The 26514-nt window shown below is 48.5% G+C and overlaps 1 protein-coding gene across 9 annotated transcripts in view; it reads right to left on the reverse strand.

Annotated features, from left to right (window-relative positions):
* EPHA5 (EPH receptor A5) overlaps window positions 1-26514 on the reverse strand; it is a 218403-nt gene that overhangs the window by 178947 nt on the left and 12942 nt on the right. For all 9 annotated transcript variants that reach the window (XM_054164860.1, XM_054164854.1, XM_054164841.1 and 6 more), the window contains exon 2: window positions 21960-22024. In XM_054164860.1, coding sequence (XP_054020835.1) covers window positions 21960-22024 — 65 coding nt within the window. The remainder of the gene's footprint in view (window positions 1-21959; window positions 22025-26514) is intronic.

A 26514-nucleotide genomic window follows, 5' to 3' on the forward strand; every position in this document is an offset into this window, starting at 1 on the left:
GAAGGCTGCTCTAAGGTCTCCCTGGAGCCTTCTCTTTCCTAGGTTGAACCACCCCAACACTTTCAGCCTGTCCCCATAACAGAGGTTCTCCAGCCCTCTGGTCATCTTTTTGGCCTTCTCTGGACCTGTTCCAGGAGCTCCATGTCCTTCATGTGCTGGGGGCACCAGAACTGGATGCAGTGCTGCAGGTGGGGTCTCAGCAGAGCAGAGAGGCAGAATCCCCTTCCTGTCCTGCTGCTCTCACTGCTTTGGATGCAGCCCAGCACGGGGCTGCCTTCTTGGCTGCCAGTGACCATTGCTGCCTCATGGTGAGTTTGTCACCAACTGACACACACAAGTCTTTCTCCTTGAGACTGTTCTTGAGCCACTTCTCACCCAGGCTGTATTTGTGCTTGGGACTGCCCTGACCCAGATGCAGGACCTTGTTGAAGTTCATGAGGTGGGCTTGAGCCCACCTCCAGTGTATCAACCACACCACACAGCTAGCTGTCATCTCAAACGGGCTAAGAGTGCCTCAATCCCACTGCCCCTGTTGCTGACAGAGATGTTAAACAGCATCTTTTTCACAGCAGCATCCATTTCTAATCACCATCCAGCAATTGAGGGGAAGACAAGGCAGATGAGCATGAAAACGGCAATGAAGGAACACAAGACTATTAAATCACTTTTCCCTGAATCATGTAACACTCCGTGCAGAACAATCTCACAAGTGCCAGAACAAACGGCACTGGCATCGCATGGTTTGAACACCGAGAGTCCAGCAGAACTGGATCTGCAGAAGGACTCACAGCATGGCAAAGATTTTGGAGTCATAGAGTAGTCCAGGCTGGAAGGGGCCTCCCAAGGATGTCTAGTCTGACCTCCCTGCAGTCAGCAGGGACATCCCCAACTGGACCAGGCTGCTCAGGGCCTTGACAAGCCTCACCTTGAATATCTCCAGGGAAGGGACCTCAACCATCTCCCTGGGCAGCCTACAAGGAAATTCTTGGCTTCTTCAAAGCTTCTGGGATACTGTCCATGCTGCTCATAGAATTATAGAATGGTTTGGGGTAGAAGGAGCCCCCAAATATCATCCAGTCCAAGACCCCTGCACTCAGCAGGGACACCTTCCACTAGATCAGGTTGCTCAGAGACTTGTCAAGCATGACCTGGTCTAGTGGAAGGCATTGCTGCCCATGGCAGGGGAGCTGGAATTGGATGACCTTCATGATTCTTTCCAACCTAAACCATTCTATGAATCTATGAACCAAAAGAATTTCATGACTTGCTACAATGAGAATAACACAAACCGCTCCATTTATTTTTAATTCAAATAAATCACTTATTATTGTCCTCAGCTGCCTAGGCTCAGAGAATTGTTTGGGGTGGAAAAGCACTCTAAGATGACCCAGTCCAACCATCAGCCCAACAGCACCATAGCCATTAAACCAGGTCCTGAAGAGCCATGTCCACACATTTCTTGAACACCTAATTTGCTGAAAGTGAGGAAATATTTCTTTTTAAGAGTTTTCAGTAAAAGAGAAAGGAAAACTTCATCAAAAGGTACATTTAATGAAAAGAAACCAGATTGAGGTGCATTTAAAGCACATAAAGCAGGACTAAGGTGCGTTTAATGAAAAGAAACCAGACTGAACTTCTCAGGTGTCTGCTATTTCAGGCAAAGCCACGTAACTGTCCGTGTGCTGTGCTGGCAAAGGCCAATCTCTCCAGGCATACCCCAAATTTGCCTTGATTATAGATGGCCCCATTCACCATATCAGACCCTTGAGCAGCTGCATTATTTTGCCTCTGCTCCCCTGGTCTCTAATCTCCCCAAAGCTTTTCACAGCCCTAATATTCCATTGATGGCTGAAGGCCCTGACAACTGCACACATAAATCAATTTTAAATCTTCCCATTAATCATCTTTCTGTAATCAGCAGCTATTCAGCACAAATTTACATCTCATTTCTGTTGGCCAAACAGCCACATTAGAGCTTTGAAGCTTATTCAGGCTTAAATGATTATATTCCCCTAATAAACACTGAAGTCCTCTCTCAGCCCAGCCGCTGTGAGCTGCATTAATGACACAGCACAGCAACGGGGGCCATCTGAAGTCAGCCTTTGGCCGTGCCAGAAGCAGTAGCAGCAGCCCCCACACCAGGCACATTTCTCTTTTTTTTTTTTTTCCCTCTTTTTTTTTTGCATTTCCAATACAGTCAGCCAGAAGGGGGGGGCGGAAAATCAGAATGAGAAGGCTACTCTGCCTGTGCAGCCTCTCTTGTGGGAACTGGCGTGCACAGCAGGCACATGCACCATGCAATTTATTGCACCTCCTCTTAACAGCTCCATTTGCCACCTCTTGAATATGTGAAGTTAGCAGGAAGAAAAGTGAAAACTCAGATTTGCTGATTGCTGCATGCTGAGCACCTTACAGCTGTCACCAAAAACAAAGCAGGCTGCGGGAGCTGAACTCTATACAAAACCCACTTCCCCCATTTGTCAGGCAGGTGGAATGCTGTTCCCAGCACCACCAGACTGAGCCTGAGCTTGCTTTCCTTCCATCACCTCAGAATGGAGCAGGACATTTTTCATATCTAACTATCACTTTTTTCATAGGATCATAGAATGATCTGGGTTGGAAGGGACCTCAAAAGGTCATCCAGTCCCAACCTTCCTGCACTGAGTAGAGACATCCTCCACTAGACCAGATTGCCCAGAGCCCTGGGGTGCTCTCAGCGCTTTGTGCGACAAAGAGTGTCACAGCACCTGCACTCAGCACTGGGGAGGCTGCATTTTGCATCCTGCATTCAATTTTGGGCCCTTACTAGGAGAAGAACATTGAGGGGCTGGAGAAGATCCAGAGAAGGACAACAAAACTGGTGAAGGGTCTGGAGAACAGAGCTGATGACGAGCAGCTGAGGAACCTAGGGGTGTTTAGCCTGAAAAAGAAGAGACTGAGGGAAGTCCTCTCTACAACTCCCTGAAAGGAGATTGAAGTGAGGTGGGGGTTGGTCTCTTCTCCCTAGAAACAAGTGACAGGATTAAGAAAAAAAGGCTTCAACTTGCACCAGGGGAGTTTTACATGTTAAAAGAAACAACCCCAGCTCCCTCAGCTTACCCTCATAGCAGAGGTGTTCCAGCCATTGGATCATCTTTTGGCCCTCCTAAGAACTCTCCCCAACAGCTCTGTGCTCTTCTTATGCTGGGGACACCAGAACAGGATGTAGTATTCAGTAATGGAGGTGGGGCCTCAGCAGAGCAGAGGAAAGGGGCAGAACCCCTCTCTTGCCCTGCTGGCCACACTCCTCTTGCTGCAGCCCAGCACACAACTACCTTCTGGGCTGCATGAGGGCACTGCTAGCTCATGGGGAGCATCTTAGCACCCAGCACCCCCAAGTCTCTTCAGGGCTGCTCTCAACTCACTCTGCACCGAGCCTGGATTTGTGCCTGGAGCTGGTAGATGCAGGACCTTGCACTGTGACTTGAGAAGCGAGCCAGTGCTAACTGCAGGAAGTTCAGCAAGCCTGCCAAGATCCTTCTGGATGGATCCCTGCTCTCAAGTGAGTTCAGAGCACCACACAGCTTGGCATCATCAGCAAACCTGCTGCGGGTGCCTCAGTGCCACTGCCCATGTTGCTGACAAAGATGTTAAAGAGCACTGGACCAAGGGCATATCCCTGAGAAACTCTACTTGTCACTGGTCTCCATCTGGACATTGAGACACTGACCACAACTCTCTGAGTGCAACCATTCAGCCAGTTTCTTATCCACTGAGTGGTCCATCTATCAAGTCCATGTCTCTCCACCTCAGAGACAAGGACAGCATGTGGGACAGTGTCAAATGCCTTGCACAAGTCTATGTGCTCATTTGTTAGTGATGGATGTTCGATATACTAACCCTCTCAGAAAAGATGCATTGCTGGAGACATTCCATACTTCATCAGCTTTTTTTTCCTCACCTGCACCCTCCTGCTACCCCAGCCCTCCTCCAGCATCTGACAATCACTGAAAAACCAAGTGAACATCAACAAGCCAGGGGAAAGAAAGGAAATACAATGGTCTGCTAAATACTGAGCTGTCTGCAGTGCAAATGTAACTGCTGCTTCAGCAGCCAGCTGTGAGGACACCAAGTCTAGGAGAGCTGCTTAAGTGATCAGAAGAAACTGAAAAACCTATTTACCTAACCTTAGGAGGCAGGGAGAGATACACAGGTAGCTAAACCATGAGCTAACTGGATAGCAGTGCTGTGACACCTACATGTTATTAGATTGCTCTTCATCTAACCAAAAAAAGATCCAGGAATTGAAACTAAGTAGTTTTGAAGAGAACAGAATGTAAATAACATCCTGTGCTGCATCAGAAACGGTGTGGCCAGCAGTCTTCTCTCCAGGCTGAACAAGCCCAGCTCCCTCAGCCTATCCTCACAGCAGAGGTGCTCCAGCCCCTGGATCATCTTTCTGGCCTCCTCTGGACTCACTCCAACAACTCTGTGTCCTTCTTACGCTAGGGACACCAGAACAGGATGCAGTATTGGAGGTGGGGTCAGAGTAAAGGCACAGAATCCCCTCTCTTGCCCTTTTGGCCTCACTCCTCTTGCTGCAGCCCAGGATATGGTTTGGAGGCCAGATTGGATGAGGCCTTGGCCAAACAAGTCTAGTTGAGAGGCATCCCTGCCCATGGCAGGGGAGTTGGAACTGGATGGTCTCAAACCATTCTGTGAATTGCAGCAAGAACCTTTTACTGCTCAGCAAGATTATCCTTGTCTGCTGCCTGAATTTCTAGTTAGAAAAAAGTTTTAAGTCTAGGAATTCCCAGGAGGAAATGCACAGGAACTAGAGATGACATTCAAGGTCAGGCTGGACAAGGCTCTGAGCAATCTGCTGTAGTGGAGGCTGTCCCTGCTGACTGCAGGAGTGTTGAACTGGATGACTTTCAGAGGTTTCTTCCAACCCAATCCATTCTATGATTCTGTCACTAATTAGCTATGCCTGCACTCATTCTGCAAACTGGACTCACTGACCACTTCACACAAACATGAAATTACAGCCCCAATCTCTTCATTCTTTAGCAGTTACACCATGAAATCAATTTCCTTTCCATCTTTCTCTCCTTCGCTTCAGGCTCTTTCAGTGAAACTGGACGCATGCTGCACAAAGTTGAAGTCTAAAAGGAAAAGGATGAAAGAATGCACTTTAAACCAGTGCAATTATCAGAGAAAGAGCTCATGAGCATGGGAACCAGCACTTCTAGGCTTAACTGACATCTTCCTTCTTTCTGAAACACATAGCCACTTGTAGGGAAACAGCTGAAGAAATAGCCCTCTAACATTGAGGAGCTGCCCACACAGTACATCATACATAAAGCTCTGCAATAATGGCTGCTCTCATCCATAACTTACTGTGCACACAAACACCTCAAACAGGAAGCAGGAGAAGAAATGGGCCACCCAAGGAATGGAGTAAGCCAGTGAGGGGAAGGGCACAAACATCTGCTCTTGCATCTCCACAGCTTTCCCTTGCCTCAGGTGTAGATGATGGAGGACCAGACCTGAAGAATTCTACCAGTCACACACACACACAAGGGGAATGTTCATGTTTGTGTGGACTGAAGTAGCTGGAGTCAAGGTCACCCAAGCACACAGGTGACTTAAGTGAAGTCTCCTCTGCTCAGAGATGCAGGATTCTGAGATGCTGCAAGGTACTTGGCTTTGCAGGCATGATGCTTTCACTTGCACTGAAGCTGCTGCTGAGCCAGGACTGAATCACAGAATGGTTTGAGTTTGGAAGGGACCTTAAAGATCATCTAGGTCCAGCCCCCTGCCATGGGCAGAGACACCTCCCACTAGACCATATTGCTCAAGACACAATCTATGAAAGGTCTCATCAGACAAGCAAGGCTAAATCAAAGAAGAGATCTTTCTCCAGATGCACTGTAGGTCAAGGCTACTGACTTGAGAGAATTGTGGCTTTTTAGTCTAGACAAGAGCAGCCTGAGGGGGGACCTCATCAATGCTGATCAATACATAAAGGCTGGGTGTCAGGAGGATGGTACAGGCTTACCATAAGCCAGCAATTTGTCTCTGTGAGCAAGAAGGCCAGTGGCATCCTGAGGTGCATTAAAAAGAGTATGGCCAGTAGGTTGCAGGAGGTTCTTCTCTACTTGGCCCTGGTAAAGCCACATCTGGAATATTGTGTCCAGTTCTGGAATACCCAGCTCAAGAAGGACAGAAACTTGCTGGAGTGGGTACAGCAAAGGGCAACAAAGATGTTGAGGGGACTGAAACACCTCTGTAATGAGGAAAGATTGAGAATTGGGGATCTTTCATCTGAAAAAGAGCAGCCGGGGGGGATCTCATCAATGCTGATCCGATCAGTACTTAAAAGGCTGGATCTAGGCTTTGCTCAGTGGTGCCCAGAGGCAGGACAAGGGCTGATGGGCACAAACTGGAACATAAGAATTTCCATCTAAACATGCAGAGGAACTTTTTAATTTCAGGATGATGGAGCACTGGCACAGGCTACCCAGAGAGGCAATGGAGTTTTCATCTCTGGAAACATTCAAAACCTTCCTGGATGCGTTCCTGTGTGAATTTCTTTAGGTAACCCTGCTTTGGCAGGGAAGCTGAACTCAACGATCTCCAGAGGTCCCTTCCAACCCCTACCATTCTGTGATTCAGAGTTACAGGACTGCAAGGACCCTGGATCAAGATTCTGCACTGTGGAGACCACAAGAGAGAACTCCACAACATTAACAGACCCAGTGGCCCTCACTCTTATCAAGCTACACCACCGGTACCTTCCATTCACACAGTCACAAATCTGCTCTTATTTCTTGAATAACCAGCAAATCCCATAATATTATGCTTATTTTCAACTGATTGTTTTACTCCAGCAGCAAGGAAATTGTAACTCGGTAAGAAATAGCACGTCTGGAATGTCAATGGTTTGCAATTAACATATTTGAACAGCAGGGAGTTGCCCAACTTTCTTTCTTTCTTAATATCATTGTGATTACTTCTGTATTTAACTGCAGTGGGGGAGAAAATGAGGCCACTTCTCACATTTAAATCTGTGCAGACAAGAGAAGAAAAGAAGTTTGCTAAGTAACAGCTTTGGTCACAGAATTGGGGGGGGAAATCAACAAAACTGTTTTCATAGAAACATAGAAGGGTTTGGGTTGGAAGGGACCTCAAAGATCATCCAGCTCCAACCCCCTGCCATGGGCAGGGACACCTCCCCCTAGACCAGCTTGCTCAAGGCCTCATCCAACCTGGCCTTGAACACCTCCAGGGAGGGGAAATCCACAACCTCCCTGGGCAACCTGTTCCACTGTTTCACCACCCTCACTGTCAAGAATTTCTTTCTAATCTCCAGTCTCAGTCTGCCCTCTTCCAGCTCAAAGCCCTTGCCCTTGTCAAAAGTCCCTCCCCAGCTCTCCTGTAGCCCCTTTAGGTACTCAAAGGCTGCTCTAAGGTCTCCCTGGAGCCCTTTCTTCTCCAGGCTGAATAGCCCAAATTCTCCCAGCCTGTCCCCATAGGGGAGGTTCTCCAGCCCCCTATCATCATTGTGGTCTCCTTTGGACCCACTTGAACAGTTCCATACCCTTCTCCTCCAGGCTGCTCTTGAGCTACCTCTCACCCAGCCTGGAATTGTGCTTGGGACTGCCCCAACGCAGGTGCAGGACCTTGCACTTGGCCTTGTTGAGCTTCATGAGGCTGGCTTGAGCCCAACTCTCCAGCCTGTCCAAGTCCCTCTGGATAGATCCCTTCCCACTAGTGTGTCACCCACACCACACAGCTTGGTGTCTTCTCAGACTTGCTGAAAATACCTCACCATCCATGTCGCTGACAAAGATGTTAAACATCACTGGTCCCAGTACTGACTCAAGGGACTCCACTTGTCACTGGTCTCCATTTGGACATTGTTTCATTGACCACAGCTCTCTGAGTGCAGCCATCCAGCCAATTCCTTACCCCTTTGCTGCTTTATTTTTGAACAGACAAAAGAAAGTCAGGAAAAAAAGCAGGGGACAGCCTGAGTTTTCAAGGCAATGATCAAGACTCTGCTGATTTAGAGTCATTCCCAGTTCAAGAAAGCACAGGACACCAATGGCATTGGGACCCATTTGGAATCTCAGCTGCTTGCTTTATCTGTGGTTAAAAGGGACACTCTGTGGTCTTCCAGCATGGACAGATGGACCAAGGAATTAATCTGTGAAAAGCCCCTCACATACAAAAGAAGCTCAGCATAAATTGTGGCTAGTGCCAAAGACCCTCTGCAACACTTACAGATTGCAGATCATTATTTCAGTTGGAAAAGCCCTGTAAGATCATTGAGTCCAATCATTCTCTAACTCTACCAAGGCTGGTGCTAAGCCACGGCCTTCAGCACCACATCTCTGCCTCTCTGAATCACCTCTAGGGATGGGGACTCAACCACCTCCCAGAGCAGCCTGTTCCAGTCAAGGAGTTGCTTCTCATATCCAACCTAAACCTTCCCTGGTTCATCCTGAGGCACAGAGACTTGTGCATATCCAGCTTCAGTGAAGTCAACCTCTGGGGAAAACCATCACATGTTAGGACTGGAGGAGCTAACCCAGCAAGCACTCAGGGGTAGCACTGTGCTCAGGAGGGGCAGGGAAGAGAGGAGACCAAGAGGTTTACCTGGGCAAGCTTTACAAACACCAAGTGAGGGCTGCATAAGATTCCCTACTTCCTCTCCAACACCTTCACAGCAAAAGCCTTTCACAAGCATTATCCAGGCAGCATCATAGCCAACCCCCCTGGGGGCTGAAGACATTTGCCAGTTCAGTGCTCTGAGAAACAGGCTCTGCTAGGCTTAGTTACAGTGACTCCAAACAGAGCAGTAGGGGTTGGAAGTGACCTCCAGAGATCATCCAGTCCAATGCCCCTGTCAAAGCAGGGTCACCTAGAGCAGGTCACACAGGAATGCATCCAGGTGGGTCTTGAAAGTCTTCAGAAAGGAGACTCCATAACCTCTCTGGGCAGCCTGCTCTAGGGCTCCAGCACCCTGACACCATAGAAGTTACTTCTCATGTTGAGGTGGAAATTCCTGTGATTGAAATTACCTCCATTGCCCTTCATCCTGTTACTGAAGCATTTTGAGGCTCAAGCATTTTGAAACTGGTTGCAGAGGCCTTGGGAAGCTGAGCTTGCAGCTAGCCTCACCAGCACACAAATTCAATCAGCATTAAAACTAATAAAGTAGGACAACAAACACATCCCCTTGCAGTCTTCGATTGCCTCAGCCTGGGATTTATCTGAGTTGCTGAGACTCGCGGAGCCATCAGGCTCTGGCCGACAGGCACGAGGCGCTCCCTGGCTTACTCAGCTGCCCTTGCACAGGGAGATACAGAGCCATAGCACTGCTTGGGCTGGAAAAGCCCTCTAAGATCATCCAGTCCAACCATCAACCCAACACCACCATGTTCACTAAACAGTGTGCCCAGGTGCCATGTCCACATAATTCTTGAACATCTCCAGGGATGGTGACTCCAATGGTGACTCCACCACATCCCTGGGCAGCCTGTTCCAATGCCCTGGATGATCAGAGGAAGAATAGTTTCTGCAGAAGAGTGACTGAGTAGGCAGGAACCATCCAGCAGGGGAAAGATGTGTTTTAAAAACAATTATCCAACTCTAGCCATTCTCTGAACCTATAAATTTGGAGAAGAGTGAATTAATCATGGAATCATTGCAGTTGGAAAATCCCTTTTAGAGTAAGTTCAATCACTCTCTAACTGCCAAGGCTGATGCTAACCCATAGCCCTCAGCACCACATCTCTGCCTCTTTGGAACACCTCCAGGGATGGGGATTCAACCACCTCCCACTTTCAGTCAAGAAGTTTTTTCTTAATATCCAACCTACACCTCCCCTGGCACTTCCTTTCTGTTCCTCCTACCACTTGACACTAGGAAGAAGCAGCAAAATTAATTGTCACAACAGTCACCATCAGGAAAATGCAAGCTCCACACAAGGAAGGGGTCAGATACCTGAAACTGCAAAAAAGGTTTAATTTGGTCAAAAACCCATTTCCACTTTGAACTATTCCATTTGTTCCCACCAGCAGCTGCACTCTGCGTGGTGTAATTCTGCAGCAGAGCAACTACAGTCACTCCTTTTGCAGTGATCTGTTCAAAGCCTCCTACACCATCACCTGATACTACTTCTCAATGACCACAACATATTCATAGCTTTATATATATGTGCGTGTATCTTAGAATAGAATAGACCAGACCAGACCAGGTTGGAAGAGACCTTTAAGATCATCGTGTCCAACCCCTCAACCAATCCAACACCACCTAATCAACTAAACCACGGCACCAAGCACCCCATCAAGTCTCCTCCTGAATGCCTCCAATGATGGTGACTCCACCACCTCCCCGGGCAGCCCACTCCAATGGGCAATCACTCTCACTGTATAGAACTTCCTCCTGACATCCAACCTAAACCTCCCCTGGTACAGCCTGAGACTGTGTCCTCTTGTTCTGGTACTGGCTGCCTGGGAGAAGAGACCAACATCCGTCTGTCTACAACCTCCCTTAAGGTAGTTGTAGAGAGTAATAAGGTCACCCCTGAGTCTCCTATTCTCCAGGCTAAGCAACCCCAGCTCCCTCAGCCTCTCCTCATAGGGCTTGTGCTCCAAACCCCTCACCAACTTTGTTGCTCTTCTCTGGACTCGTTCCAGCAAGTCAGCATCCTTCCTAAACTGAGGGGCCCAGAAATGGACACAGTACTCCTCATCCTGTCAAAAGATGTAGCTGTACTGTAGCCCCCTTCTGGTATTGGAAGGCTGCTCTAAGGTCTCCCAGGAGCCTTCCCTTCTCCAGGCTGAAGAGAACCAACTCTCCCAGCCTATCCTATAGCACAGGTTCTCCATCCCTCTGATTACCTTAGTGGCCTCCTCTGGACCCTCTAAAGTAGGTCCATGTCCCTCTTGTGTTGAGGGCTCCACAGCTGGACACAGCACTGCAGGTGAGGTCTCAGCAGAGCAGAGGGGCAGAATCACCTCTCTCCATCTGCTGCCATGCTGCTTTTGATGCAGCCCAGGCTGCCATTGGCCTTCTGGGCTGCTAGTGTTCACTACTGGCTCATGTCCAGCTTCTTACTCACCAGCACCCCCAAGTCCTTCTCTGCAGGGCTGTTCTCAATCTCATCATCCCCCAGACTGGATTGATGTCAAGGGTTGCCCTGACCTAGGTGCAGACCTTGCACTGTGCCTTGTTTAACCTCACTGGATTCTCCTCAGCCCACTTCTCCGGATATTGAACAGCATTAGTCCCAATACAGATTCTTGAGGGACACCACTTGCCTCCCATCTCCATCTGGGCACCCTTTGGATGCCATCATGAATAAAGCCCTCACCCACTGCACAGCCATCCATCTGTATTTTTAGGGATGTAAACTAAACTCCAGAATTAGCACAGAGAGAAAAAGCATTTTGAAGGTGAGTACAGAGGAACACTCAGCTCCTCAATCTGGCATCAAAACAAAGCCAAGAGGAAAGCAGAAGGAGGTGGTACAATGAAATGACTTCATCTCACAGGATTATACTCATGATTATGACTTGAATTGTGTCACTTGGGAGGATTTGGTGACAAACTGAACAATCTGGTGGTGCTGTCGTGACTTGTAATCACAACACTGGCTCCAACTTAGGGGCTTACTGCACATTTGCATTGCAATCAGCAAAGCATTCAGAGCATGGCTTCAAATCAAGTCTTGCAAGGAGGTCCAACAACTGCCCAACAAGCCTTTGGGAAGTTTGAGACCAAGGCAAAGCTCTCAAGCGTGAGACCTCACCTGCAATGCTGTGTCCGGCTATGGGGCTTCCAGCACCAGAGGGGCATGGATCTGATGGAGCAGGTCCAGAGCAAGCCATGAAGGTGATCAGAGGGCTGGAGTAGTTCTGCTTTGGGGACAGGCTGTGAGAGCTGGGGCTGTTCAGGCTGGAGAAGAGAGGGGAGACCTTAGAGCTGCATTTTAGTGTCTGAAGGAGACCTATAGGAAGGCTGGGGAGGGACTGTTTAGAAGAGCCTGTGGTGACAGGACAAAGGGCAATGGTTTCAACATGGAGTAGGGCAGATTCAGGTTGGACTTCAGGAGGAAGTTTTGCACAATGAGATGGTAAAGGCTGCCCAGAGATGTGTTTGAGGCTCCATCCCTGGAGACACTCAAGATCAGAGTGGATGTGTCCCTGGGCAGCCTGCTCTAATTGGAGGTGTCCCTGCTGACTGCAGGAGGGTTGGACAAGATAACCTCTGAGGGTCCCTTTCAACCCAATGCAATCTGTGAACCTTTACAGATTTTGAAGAATCTAAAGCTAAAATAAAGCTAAAACAAACTAAAGCTGAACAGCCAGCAATGTGCCCTTGGTGCCAAGAAAGCAAATGGTATTCTGTGGTGCAACAAAGTTGGTGAGGGGTTTGGAACACAAGCCCTATGAGGAGAGACTGAGGGAGCTGGGGCTGCTTAGCCTGGAGAGGAGGAGACTCAGGGGTGACCTTATTGCTGTCTACAACTACCTGAAGGGAGGTTGTGGACAGGCAGAGGTTGGGCTCTTCTCCCAGGCAACCAGCACCAGAACAAGAGGACACAGTCTCAGGCTGCACCAGGGGAGGTTTAGGCTGGAGGTTAGGAAGAAGTTCTATACAGAGAGAGTGATTGCCCATTGGAATGGGCTGCCCGGGGAGGTGGTGGAGTCACCATCACTGGAGGTGTTTAGGAGGAGACTGGATGGGGTGCTTGGTGCCATGGGTTAGTTGATTAGGTGGTGTTGGATGATAGGTTGGACACAATGATCTTGAGGGTCTCTTCCAACCTGGTTTATTCTATTCTATTAAGAAGAAGAAGAGTGTCATCAACAGGTCAAGGGAAGTTCTCCTTCCCCTCTACTCTGGTGAGGCCACATCTGGAGTAGTGTGTCCAGTTCTGGGCTCTGGAGGTCAAGAGAGTACAACTGAGGACCTCGATGCTGAGGATCTTGGAGCATCTCTCAAGAGGAAAGGATGAGAGGCTTAGGGCTCTTGAGCCTGCAGATGAGCAGACTGAGAGGGGATCTTCTCAATGCTGATCAGTACCTGAAGGTTGGAGATCAACAGGATAGGGCTGAGCTCTTTTCATTGCTGTGCAGTGATAGGACAAAGGGCAAAAAATGGAACCCAGGAGGTTTCACTTTTATGAGGAGAAACTTCTTTGCTGTGAGGGTGCTGGAGCCCTGGAGCAGCCTGCTCAGACAGTTTGTGGAGCCTCCTCTGGAGACAATGCTGAGCAGACATTAACCAGAGCAGAATTTATTTTGAGGCTGAATATGGACCATAAAGCCATCCAAGACCCCAAGTAGAAAACTGCATTTCCAATGAAAAAAGGCCCTTCTGCCTATGCTGGCATCCAGTTTGCCTAAAAATCTGGAGGGAAAAATTCTAAGTCCTCTTTTTCAGAGCCAGAGAGTTTTCCCACCCCACTTGGTATCTGCTGGGTACAGCTTGGTATTAGGGATATCATCCCAAGGCCTCATCCAACCTGGACTTAAACACCTCCCTCAGCTTCAAGCCATTCCCCTTTGTCCTGCTTCTGGACATCCTGATGAAAAGTTCCTCTCCAGCCTTCCACTAGGCTCCCTTCAGGTATTGAAAAGCAGCTAAGGTCCCCCTGGAGTCTTTTCTTCTTCATGTTAAACAACCCCAGCTCCCTCAGCCTGCCCTCATAGCAGAGGTGTTCCAGCCCTTGGATCATCTTTGTGGCCTCCTCTGGACTCTCTCCAAAAGCTCTGTGTCCTTCCTCTGCTGGGGACACCAGGACTGTATGCAGTATTGGAGGTGGGGTCTCAGCAGAGCAGACATGAGCAAGAATAACACCAAGCCTGCAGCTCTTCCTCACAGTTCCAGTAGAGCTGTAAATGGATTAACAGTGTACAGCAGCATCTGAAATCAGATTAAGAAACACTCCATGCTCTCTTCTGTTGCCAACTCCATCTTCTGCTCAGCATTATGAGCTGTCAATATTACAGGAATAATCATTTCTGTTATAGGAAGAGCATAGAAGGCAAGCCCCAAAATATTTTTGATGAAAACAAATGAGAGTTATACAGCTTAAAGGTTCAGCCCTTCCCTGGCTTTAGAGCTGCAACTTGCAGCCCAGAAGGTAGCCATGTGCTGGGCTGCTTCCAAAGCACTGAGAGCAGCAGGACAGGGAGAAGATTCTGCCCCTCACCTCTGCTGAGACACTACCTGCAGTTCTGGAGCCCTCAGCATGGGGGACATGTAGCTGCTAGAAAGGGTCCAGAGCAGGCTACAAAGATGATCAGAGGGCTGGAGAACCTCTGCTCTGGGAACAAGTTGAGAGAATTGGTGCAGTTCAGCCTGCAAAAGAGAAGGCTTCAGAGAGACCTTGGAGCAGCCTTCCAGTACCTGAAGGGGGCTACAGGATAGCTGGGGAGGAAACCAAGTCTACTTGACAGGCACCCCTGCCTACTACAGAGGAGTTGGAGTAGGTGATCGCTGAGGTCTCTTCCAACCTGAGCCATTCTGTGGATCCTGTGATGATTCCAGTACCTGAAGGGGGCCTACAAGAAGGCTGAAGAGGGACTTTTGACAAGGGCTTGTAGTGACAGGACGAGGGGCAATGGCTTTCATCTAGAAGAGGGGAGATTGGGAAGAAATTCTTGACAGTGAGGGTGGTGAGACACTGGAACAGGTTGCCCAGGGAGGCTGTGGATGCCCATGCCCTGGAGGTGTTGGAGGCCAGGTTGGATGAGGCCTTGAGCAAGCTGGTCTAGGGGGAGGTGTCCCTGCCCATGGCAGGTAGTTGGAACTGGATGACCTTTAGGATCCCCTCAAAACCAAACCCTTCCATGACTCTACAATTACACTTCAAGGTAGCATCCCAAGGAGCATCATTATTCCCAGAAAGCAGCACAGCTGTTTCATGGCTCCTGGTTTATCCTGTTTCAGCCCAGGACCAGATCCACAGGATATTATTTTCTGTGTCTCAATACACAGATAGATCACACACACTGAAATCACTATGATGGGCAGTCTTAAATTGAGACCAAGCTTGAGGAAGGGATAACTTGTCTAACCACTTCAACTCACCAGCCTAAAATAGAATCATTTGGATTTTTTTTTTCCCCTGCTCATTTTGCTCACTCAAGAATTTAATAGTATCAGAGCAGTGGCCTGGCACTTGTGCAGTAATGAACACAAAGGGACACGAGTAGGAATGCACAACTCAAATGCTTTTCAGAGCTTTTGGCATGGAGCAGGTATGTAATAATGCCTTTCTTCTTGGAAGCAGCAAATGGAGGCAATCAAGGGCTGTGTTGGGGGTGTTTTCAGCCCGGTCTGACAGATGCAGTTTGTACAAAGTCATCAGCAATCTCTGCTCCTTGCCATCACCACCAGTCTCCTGGGAGCTGCCCCAGAGCTGCCCAGCTCAGCAGGCAATTTCTTGTCCTCCTCCTCCATCACCATGCTGATGCGCAGCCCCCACTCATGTGGAGGCAGGGGGGCTTGTTTCCCACCAACCCTAAGGCCTGATCCTGCCTCCACTATAGCTACCTGTCAAATCAGCCATGATCCAAGGTGAATCCATGATCCAGATCTCCCTTATTAAGATCCCTAAGCCCATGGAGGGGTAGGTGAGGAACAAATTAACATGTCATTCACTCCTAACTCTAAATCACTGCCACATGCTTGGTGTGTTTGTAGTCAACCACCTCGAAGCAGAAAGGAGGAACAGTGATTTCCCATCTATAGATGGGAGAAGCAACTGCTGTCTCCCACATGCTCACAGCTCCCCATGGCCTGGAGCAGGCTTCAGTTCTGTGAGGGTTTAGATTAGTATTTTTTTTCATAGAATCACAGAATGGTTTGGGTTGGAAGACCCCTCCAAAAGCCATCCAGTACAACTTCCCTGCAGTCAGCAGGGACATCCTCCACTAGATCAGGTTGCTCAGTCTTGTCTGGCGTGACCTTGAGTATCTCCAGGCATGGGGCCTCAGCTCCCGCCCTGGGCAACCTGTTGCAGTGCTCCACCACCTTCATGGTGTAAAACTTGCTCCTAAGAGCCAATCTAAATCTTCTCTCATTTCAAACCATCGCCCCTCATCCTGTCACTGCAGACCTTTGGAAACAGTCCCTCTGCAGCCCTCTTGTAGTCCCCTTCAGGTACTGGAAGGCCACTAAACTCAGCACTTGGGGTCCCTTCTCTGGTCCTGCTGGCAACGCTATTGCTGATCCAGACCCAGATGCTGGTGGCCACACACTAGCTCAAATCAGGTGGCTATCAATGAACATGCTCAGTTCTCTGCTGAACACTGCCCAAAGCCTGTAGTGCTGATAGGGGTTGCTGTGGCCAAAGTGCAGAACCCAGCATCTGCCCTTATTGGAACTCTTCCAATTACCCTTAGCCCATCCATCCAGTCTGCCTAGATCCCTCTGCAGAGCCTCCCTAACCTCCAGTAGATCAACACTTCATTTGTCATTATGTGCTCTCCTGAGACCCTACCTGGAGTACTGCATCCAGTTCTGGTGCCCCCAGCATACGAAGGACATGGAGGAGGCTGAGAAAAGATCTTTACAACTCCCTGAAAGGAGGTTGGAGTGAGGTAGGCATCCCTCTGTTTGACCACATAACAACTGGCAATGGCCTCAAGTTGCTCCAAGGGAAGTTCAGGCTGGTTACTAGGAAGAATTTCTTCACTGAAAAGCTCTCAGACATTGGAACAGGCTACCTAAGGAGGTGATGGTGTTCCTCTTCTAGAGAGATCTAGCAGAGGAAGCAGCAAGTTGTACAGTACAAAATTTCACCCACATCAGCTAAAAAAGCCTGATGCATGTTATATAAACCCCAGGCTGCTGCACACTCCTGCTGCAATGGCCACATTGCACTCTGCAGAACTGCAGGCTCTCCAGGACAGCGCCACACTTCCCTGTTTTCAGCACACCCTTACTACCAACAGTGCTGCAACTGGCAGCAAAGCAAGAGGGAAAACAATGGGTTTAGAAGAGAAAGCTCTTCAAAGCTCTTTTATCCCCAAACGTAATTCTTAGACACTAGAGACACACACACACAAAAAAAAAGACTTTTAAGCATGACAGGAGATAATTGCTTGCCCAAAGAGCCTGTGAGGAGGAACCTAATGCTGACAGCTGTATTTGCAACATGAGATATGGAGGACTGCTTTCGATTATTTTTTCTGTGCTGGATTTTCCACCCCAGGACAGGAAGATATTATTGCAGTGATACTGCTCTAGCTGAGAGAAAAATTTGCTCTATTCTTAACCTTACCAGTATGGAGTAATTGGGACAGGCTGGGAAAGGTGGGGTTGTTCAGCCTGGAGAAAAAAGGGCACCAGGGAGACCTTAGAGCAGCCTTGCAGTACCTGAAAGGGGGCTACAGTAGAGCTGGGGAGGGACTTCTGGCAAGGGCTTGTAGTGACAGTATGAGGGGCAATGGTTTTGAGCTGGAAGAGGGGAGACTGAGACTGGAGATTAGGAAGAAATTCTTTCCAGTGAGACACTGGACCAGGATGCCCAGAGAGGCTATGGATCCTCCCTCTCTGGAGCCAGGTTGGCTGAAGTCTTGAGCAACCTGGTCTAATGGCTGGTGTCCCTGCCCATGGCAGGAGATTGGAGCTGGATGATCTTTGAGACCCCTTTCAACCCTAACCATTCTATGAATCTAAATTTATTTAACGGCTCCTAAGGGTACTCCAGGCATATTAGATCTCCTTTTATAAGGGCCATCTCTGGCCAGATGTTGCTCCCAGGAAAGTCTTGATTAGTATCAGTGGACAACCTACAGGTACCTAGCTGAGAGGACAAGTAAAGACATTTTCCTCATGGTGAGCTGGAACCCCCTGTGTCCCAGTTTGTGTCCATTGCTCCTTGTCTTGTCAAGGCTTTCTTGGCACATGCAGCTTTGCCTTTTATCTACCAATCTGTCTTCATCTCAACCCAGGAGTTTTCTTCCCCTTCCGATCCTCCCATCCCACTTGGAGTAAGTGAAAAAGCAGCTGCAGAGTGCTAGGATTAATCCACAACAACACATCCCCCTGATTCCTCTTCTCCACTGGTCACAGCCAAGCAGCAGCAAAAAATACCAACACCACCAACCCCAAACAAAACCAAGCCCACAAAAAATAAAAGAAAGGAAAAGGCAAGCAAAATCCACACAGGCTGCCAAAAGCACTGCCCTGAAAATGCCAATTATAATCATAGCTACATGACACAGCTCACTGGTGCCAAGAATCTTCCTTCTCCTTTCACTACCAGCTATCCCTCTCCCTTTATTTTATTTTTATTTTATTTCTGTCCCTGAGGGCAAAAGAGGAGGAAAAAAAAAGCAAGCAGCCTGCCTTCAATTGCAGGATTCCTGGATAAAAATCTCTATCTGAATTAAGATGGACAGAGAGCAACATAAATCTATTCACAGCCTTACTGAGTAATCTAACCCACTGTTATTTTTAACTTCAAAAGAGGCACCCTAGGGTACCTGTTCTCAAAAGAAAGAGAAACAGAAACACTGCTCACAAAAATAAAATGATAAAAAATTACAAACATCAAACCCTCTGCTGTCCTACATAAAAGAGAAGCAACTCGCAGGATCAATCCGGGTGAATTTACCCCCCAGCTTTCAATATTTGGCCTTAGTAACCAGCAAAAGCAGGGGCAACTGACTTCCCTCCTGCTATTCATAGATTAATAGAATAGTTTGGGTCAGATGGGGGCTTAAAGATCATTCAGTTCCAAGCCCACTGCCATGGGCGGGGATACCTCCCACTAGCCCAGGTTGCTCAAGGCCCCGTTACAACCTGGCCTTGAACATCTCCAGGGAGGGGGCATCCACAACCTCCCTGGGCAACCTGTTCCAGTGTCTCACCACCCTCCCTGGAAAGAATTTCTTCCTAATCTCCAGTCTCAGTCTCCCCTCTTCTAGCTCAAGGCCAGGTTGGACAAGGCCTTGAGAAACCTGGTCTACTGGGTGGTGTCCCTGCCCATGGCAAGGGGTTGGAACTGGATGATCTTCAAGGTCTCTTCCAAGTCAAACCACTCTATGAGTATATTTGATGAGGAGAAGATGGGAGAGGACCCATTACACAAAAGCAAAGCAGGTGTGTGGTGCTTCAATTTGGATGGAGAAAGAGCATTTCTAAGGTATAAAGAAAGGAGTTTTAAAATAAACCCTGAGAGGAGGGAGAGCCTGAAACAAGTCAGTCAGTGCTGTTATAGCACTGATTCTATGAGTCACCCAGTCCAACCATTCTCTAACTCTGCCAAGGCTGGTGCTAAACCACAGCCCTCAGCACCACATCTCTGCCTCTTTGAAACACTTCAGGGATGCAGATTCAACCAGCTCCTTGGGAAGCCTCTTCCAGGCTTTGAGAACCCTTGCAGTGCAGAAGTTGCTCCTGAAAGATCCAAGCCCTGGTGCAACTTGAGAGCATTTCCTCTCCTCCAATCACCTGTAACATCAACAGGCTGCAAAAGGGCCATTTCTATGCTGACCATGCTCCACTGGCATGGAGACAGACGTTCCTCTGAACTCTGTGGCCATGTGGACCTCCAGGGCTTGGCTCATGCTCTAACAGAGCTAAGTGCAGGTTGAAGAGCTGACTGTACAACTGCTGCAAGCTGCTCAGCCTGCACAGCCAGGGAAGGCCTCCTGGGGCAGCCAGGAAGGCAAGCTACCACAATTCAGAGCAAAGCAGCAGAAAGAAGAAAGAATCTCCTCCTGAACAACAGCTGGCTCTTCAGTCCAGGAGACACCCTTTCAATCCCTGCTTGCCCACAGGTCATTTCAGTCACATCATTTCCTTTCCATTGGTCATTCAATACTTGCCTGTGAAGCAAAGGGGGAGCTTTCTTTACCTTCTGTTTCCATGGGGGAAATTGAGGACAGCGAGGACACCACCACCTAGCTAGATAAAGCTCTGCAGAGACACCCCTTGGCTCAAGAGCATCTCTGCCTTCCCTTAAAACCCACTGTTGACAAGATGAGCTGGCGTGCAGTGTTGAGCAGTGGACAAAAGGTCTGAAACTGAGGCAGGCTAGGCTTTGGTCGGACATCAGGAGAAATTTCTTCACAATGAAAGTGGTGAAACACTGGAACAGGTTGCCCAGGGATGTGGTAGAGGACCTGCTCCAGCACCTCAACATCCTGCTTGAAGTGAAGGCCCCAAAACTGAGCCCAGATACATGGACCTTCCGAAAGCCTCCCACAAAAAACATTGAGATAACAAATTTGGAAGAGAATGCCACAAAACCCAGCTTGCACGTCTCCACTTGCAATTAAACCTCACTCCTCTTGCAGATTTAAATCCTCAAGTGAGTGCTATTTATCATATTTATAAAGTACAGCCCATTTTAAAAAGCAAAATAACAACAATTAAGCAAACAGAGTGTGACTGCAGCAGAGCTGAGAGAAGGGAGCCCGCAAAGATATTTTTCAGCACTTGTAAAATACTGCAAATACATTAAGCCAAAACACAAAAAAAAAAAAAAAAAGAAGAAAAAAACAAAAAGGAGACAACTGGACCAAGCTCCTGAAATTTGATGATGTCCCATGAAAACCAAAGAAGATTTCTGGAACTCCAAAAGCTTTCTGCCTGATAGACTTTTTATTTCTAGAAGTTAATTTAAAGGGGGGGAGGAGGGGGGGGGGAAGTGTTGCTATTGAGTCAGTAACAATTAATTTGGCATTCATGAGTGCACTTCCAGGTGCTGTTTGGAAATTACTGAGCTTGTAAATATAGAAAGGTCTCTCTAAATAATTGAAAGACAGCTGAGGCTTACGTAGAGGACCTTTAGTTTTTCATTTACTCATCTGCATACGCAGACTCCAAAGTCTTCTCAACTCCTCAGACCCAGTGATTATGATATCAGTGGTCACAGAACGAATTTGTAGGCTGGTTTGGGTTGGAAGGGACCTTAAAGATCATCTAGGTACAGCCCCTCTGCCATGAGGCAGGGACACCTTCCACTAGACCAGGCTGCTCAAGGTCCTGTCCAGCCTGGGCTCAAACACCTCCAGGGAAGAGGCATCCACAACCTCCCTGGGCAACCTGTGCCAGACTCACCACCCTAATACTGAAGATCCAGTTTAACCCTGCTCTCCCTCAGCTTCAAACTATTCCCCCTTTTCTGTCTCCAGACACCCTGATGAAAAGTCCCTCTCCAGCCTTACTGTAGGATCCCTTCAGGTATTGGCAGGCAGCTCTAAGGTCCCCTTAGAGCCCTCTCTTGAGGCTGGACAACCCCAGCTCCCTCAGACGGTCTGCAAAGTAGAGGTGCTCCAGCCCTTGGATCATCTTTGTGGCTTCTCTGGAGCCTTCTCCTCTCCATTAATCCATTTATACTCCAGAACTTACTTCAGGCATCAAATTAGGAGGCCAGGTTATCTCGGTTTCCAACATAAGTGATGGTAGTAGGAGGCAGAAGCTCTTCAAGGTGATTAAAACACCGGACCAGGAGCTGAGTTATCAGCTCCCAGACTTTTATCACAAGCCTCAGAAGCATTTCTCAGCACCCCTCCTCTTTCCAAGCCAACATCAGTGTCCCAGGCCCTGCCTTTCAGAAGAAAGCTTCTAGAAAACTGTGCTGTAAAATTACCCCAGGGGCTCCAGGACAGAGCAGGGATTTATAATTATTAAATAAAGAAAGAATAACGACAATATCCTCATGGATTCTTTTGGTGAGGGGAGTAGTGCAGGGGGCTGACTCATGATTATGGGGGTTTTAATCCTTGTGGTTGACTCTGCTGCATAAATAAATCAATCCCCTAGCCACACTTCTGCATTTTTCCAGTCATAGCTTGGTTTTTTGTTTTGTTTTATTTTGTTTTCCCTTCCACTGCTGACAAATCACTCCAGGGAGTTTATAAGCCCAGTTGTCTGCTTTGCAAATGGAAACAATCAGGATAATTTATGAGAGGAAGCAAACAACAACAGAGACTTACCCCGTTTTTTGGGTAGGCAACCCAGCCCAGATCCCCCATTACCGTGCGCGAGTCCAGTAAATTCACTGCAAAGAAGAGCAAAAAGGAAGAAAAAACAACACAACAGCTGTTAAGGAAACACAGAAACAGAGGTTTGGTCAGGTTGGAAGAGACCTTTAAGATCATCAAGTCCAACCATTAACCCAGCACTGCCAGGGCAGCACCAAAGCATGTCCCTTAGCACCACAACTCAGAGAGACAGCGCTTGCTCCATTCCAACCCCCGCCATGCTGTTTTCAACACAATCAGGCCTTCAATACAAAAATGAAACAACAGGCAGAGTTTCCTTGACTGTCATGAATTCTACCACCCTCATGGTGCAGAACTTGTTCCTAACATCCAGTCTAAAGCTGCTCTTCTCTCATTTCAAACCATTGCCTCTCATCCTATCACTGCAGGACTTTGCATACAGTCCCCTGCAGCATTCCTGTAGCCCCCTTCAAGTACTGGAAGGCTGCTCTAATGCCTCCCCAGAGTCTTCTCTTCTCCAAGCTGAACCCCAGCTCCCTCAGCCTGTCCCCACAGGAGAGGTCCTCCAGTCCTCTGATCATCGTGGTGGTCCTCCTCTGGACCGGCTCCAGGTGGTCCATGTCCCTGTTCGGTTGGGGTCTCCAGAGCTGGACACAGCACTTCAGGTGGTCTCAGCAGAAGCAGAGGGGCAGAATCACCTCTCTCCATATGCTGCCCATGCTGCTTTGGATGCATCTCAGACTGCCATTTGCTTTCTGAGCTGCAAGTGCTCATTGCTGGCTCATGCCCAGCTTCTCACCCACCAGCACCCCCAAGTCATTCGCTGCAGAGCTGTTCTCAATCTCATCATCCTTCAGCCTGGACTGATATTGTGGTTTGCCCCAAGCTAGGTGTAGAGCCCTGCACTGTGCCTTATAACGCTCCAGCTGAAGTCAAGTACTCGTACCAAGCTCTCTTGCACCATCCTGTATTTTCTTTTTATGGGATGAATAGAACTCCAAAATTCCTCAAAATAAAGCACACAGAGATGATCACTTTTTATAGCTGTATCCAGCTGTAAAAAGCAAGAGACAGGAGTGCCACTGCCAGAGGGGCAGGTTTGTTCAAACCCTTTCTATCACAGTCACCACAGATAATCTTAAAGACCTTTTCCAAGGGGCCAACTCCAGGCACCAACCCAGGCTCAGTGTAAAGTGGGTTGAGAGGAGCCCTGAAGAAAGATTTGGGGTGTTGGGTGCTGAGCAGCTCACCATGAGCCAGCAGTGCCCTCATGCAGCCCAGAAGGTAGCTGTGTGCTGGGCTGCACCAGGTGAAGTGCAGCCAGCAGGGCAAGAGAGGGGATTTTGCCCCTTTACCCTGCTCTGCTGAGACCTCACACCCAATACTGCATCCAGTCGTGGTGTCGCCAGCATAAGGAGGACACAGAGCTGTTGGAGAGAGCTCAGAGGAGGACACAAAGATGATCCACGGGCTGGAGCACCTCTGCTATGAGGATAAGCTGAGGGATCAGGGATTGTTCGCCTGGAGAAAAGACTCCAGGGGGAGTTTACAGCTGCCAACACTGGAAGGGATCCTACAGGAAGGCTGGAGTGGGACTTTTCATCAGGGTGTCTAGAGACAGAACAAGGAGGAATGGTTTGAAGCTGAGGGAAAGCAGAGTGAGACTGGATCTTAGGAAGAAGTTCTTCAGTACAGGGGTGTTGAGAGTCTGGAACAGGTTGTCCTGGGAGGCTGGGATGCCTCCTCACTGGGGCTGGATGAGGCCTTGAGCAACCAAGTCTAGTCAAGAGATGCCCCTGCCCATGGCATGGATGTTGGAGTAGATGAACTCTGAAGTTCCTTCCAACCTGAGCCATTCTATGACTCCATGATTCTCTTATTAAACTGTGCAGAACCATCTATTGCTCTCCTAAATTGCAAGAGATGCAAACCAAGTATTGATCTACATGGTACAACTTAATTAAAACTTGTCCTGGAGATGCTACTAATGAATGTAATTAGATGGTGTGTTTGATGCCACAAACTTCTCCCTGACATGCTAATTAAGGAAGAAACCAGGAAAAAAAAGTGTTTTTATTCAAAGATCAGATCCTCCAAAGAAGTTGTCACAGCTAAATATTGGATTATCCTCCTATCAACAGCAAGTTTTCAATTGCTGTTATTAACTTCAATTTCAGCACAATGCTCTACCTCTGAAGAGATGACACAACCCAGCCAACTCTAGCTCCAGGCACTGGGAATCTTCTTACTACTGAGGCAGCCAGCAGAGCTGGGTACTAAATCTCCAGATCAAAAAGAATCACAGAATGGCAGGAGTTAGAAGGGACCTCTGGAGACTGACCCAAGCCCCCTGCCAGAGCAGGATCACCCAAGGCAGGTCACACTGGACCACATCCAGATGGGTCTTGAGAGTGTCCAAAGGAGACTCCACAACCTCTCTGGGTAGCCTTCCCCAGGGTTCCAGCACCTTCACTATAAAGCAGTTTCTCCTCATGTTGAGTCGGAACTTCCTGTGTTCACTGCGTGCATTCATTGCCCCTTGTTCTGTCACAGGACACCACTGAAAAGAGCCTGGCCCCTTCTTCTTGTCCCCCCACCCTTCAGATATTTGTAAACATTCACAAGATCTCCTCTCAGCCTTCTCATCCCCAGCCTAAACAGCCCCAGGTCTCTTAGCTTTTCCTCATAACACAGATGTTCCAGTCCCTTCAGCATCCTCGTAGCCTCCACTGGACACTCTCCAGTAGTTCCCTGCCTTTCTTGAACTGAGGAGCCCAGAACTGGACACCATACTCCAGCTATGGTCTCAGTAGGGCAGAGTAGAGAAGGAAGAGAAATTCCCTTGACCCGCCAAGCTCTTCTTGATGCACCCCAGGAGACCACTGGCCTTCTGTCATTGCTGTCCCATGGAGAACTCCATTTCTCCCTTTCTTTAGGAGAATTCTGCACAGAGTAAATCAACCAGGAGAGGATGGGACACATCTGTGGACAGGTACTGCACAGCATCCCACAATACACACTCCAGGAAGACAAAAAAGTAGCATGTGACTTAGAGCTCATTCTGTCCCTTGGACTGCTCTGGAGACCAGAGAGGCTCCCAGCAGAGATAGTTGCTTCTTGAGTATCTTCTGAAGGCCTGCCTTACATCAATCTGCTCTGAGGGGTGCCTTTACTCAGCAGTTACTCCAAAGTGCCTGCAGGGACTGAAATGCTTTATGTTGTGAACCCTCACACATCTGGCACAAACACCAATTACCTCTGTTCCATCCAGAGGTGACCTACCTCCATCCTCACCATCAGCACCCTACCCTGTCATTTCCAGCACATCTGTCCTTGCACCATTGCCAGGTCCCAACACCACCCCAATCCAGCTTCAAACCAGGCCAGAGCCCCATCATCCCTTCTCCAGTGAGTTGGCTTCTCCACTGTCCCAGCAACCAGATGTGGTGGTGCTACAACACTTTCAGGACACTCTCAGGCATCTGTCCCATCCCATCAGAGAGGCCACCAGCACATGGACCCAGTACAAAAGTCCATACAGGCTCAGCACCACCTCCCTTCCCACCACCTTCCAGGCTAGCAGGATGGTTATTTTTGCTGACATGGCTCTCACCCAGAAGCTGCAGATTAGGCAGGCTGGGAAAGAACCAGTAGGCAAACAGCAGGGAGCAGTGAAACCATTCCAGCAGGGAGCTCACAGAAGGGTTACTACCATCCCATACAGATCATAGAGCAGTTTGGGTTGGAAAAGCCTTTCCAGATCATCCAGTCCAACCATCCTCTAACTGCCAAGGCTGGTGCTAAGCTATGGCACTCGGCACCTAGTCTCTGTCTCACTGAAACACCTCCAGGAATGGGGCCTTGACCACCTCCCTGGGCAGCCTGTTCCTGTCTTTGAGAACCCTCTCAATCAAGGAGTTTCTTCAAGATGCTTCCTTAACTCACCATATGGCTACTTGGGAAGAGATGCAGCTTTTTTTGCACCTGAATAAAAAAACAAACAAACAAACCAAAAACAAAACCCAAGCAACCAAAAACCAAATCCATCAGAAATTTTCTTTGGTTTGAACCCCAGCAAGGCAGAGTAAGAGATGAGATCAGAGGTCTTCTCCAGAGCAGCAGACTCAGTTCTTCCCCATCAAACCTGTGACAGCCACCAGCATGAACTTGGCCTTGAGTAATAACTAACTAACCAACCCAAAGACTCACAGATTGCACTGGGGTCTCAACCACATCCCTGGGCAATCTGTTCCAGTATATCATCACCCTCATTGTGCAGAAGTTCCTCCTGATGTCCAACCTAAATCTCCCCTGCTCCAGTTACAAATTACTGTTCTTCATCCTGTCACTACAAGCTCTTGTCTAACATCCTTCCCCAGCTTCCTGTAGCCCTCTTCAGATATTGAAATGCAGCTCTAAGGTCTTCCTGGAGCCTTTCTTTCTCCAGGCTGAGCAACCCCCATTCTTTCAGCCTGTCTCCACAGTCAGTCCTTGTCTCTCCCCCTTGTTGGGAGCCCTGGAGCTGGACATGGTACCCCAGGTGAGG

Source organism: Dryobates pubescens, chromosome 1, assembly GCF_014839835.1.
Source record: "Dryobates pubescens isolate bDryPub1 chromosome 1, bDryPub1.pri, whole genome shotgun sequence".
Classification (NCBI taxonomy): domain Eukaryota; kingdom Metazoa; phylum Chordata; class Aves; order Piciformes; family Picidae; genus Dryobates; species Dryobates pubescens.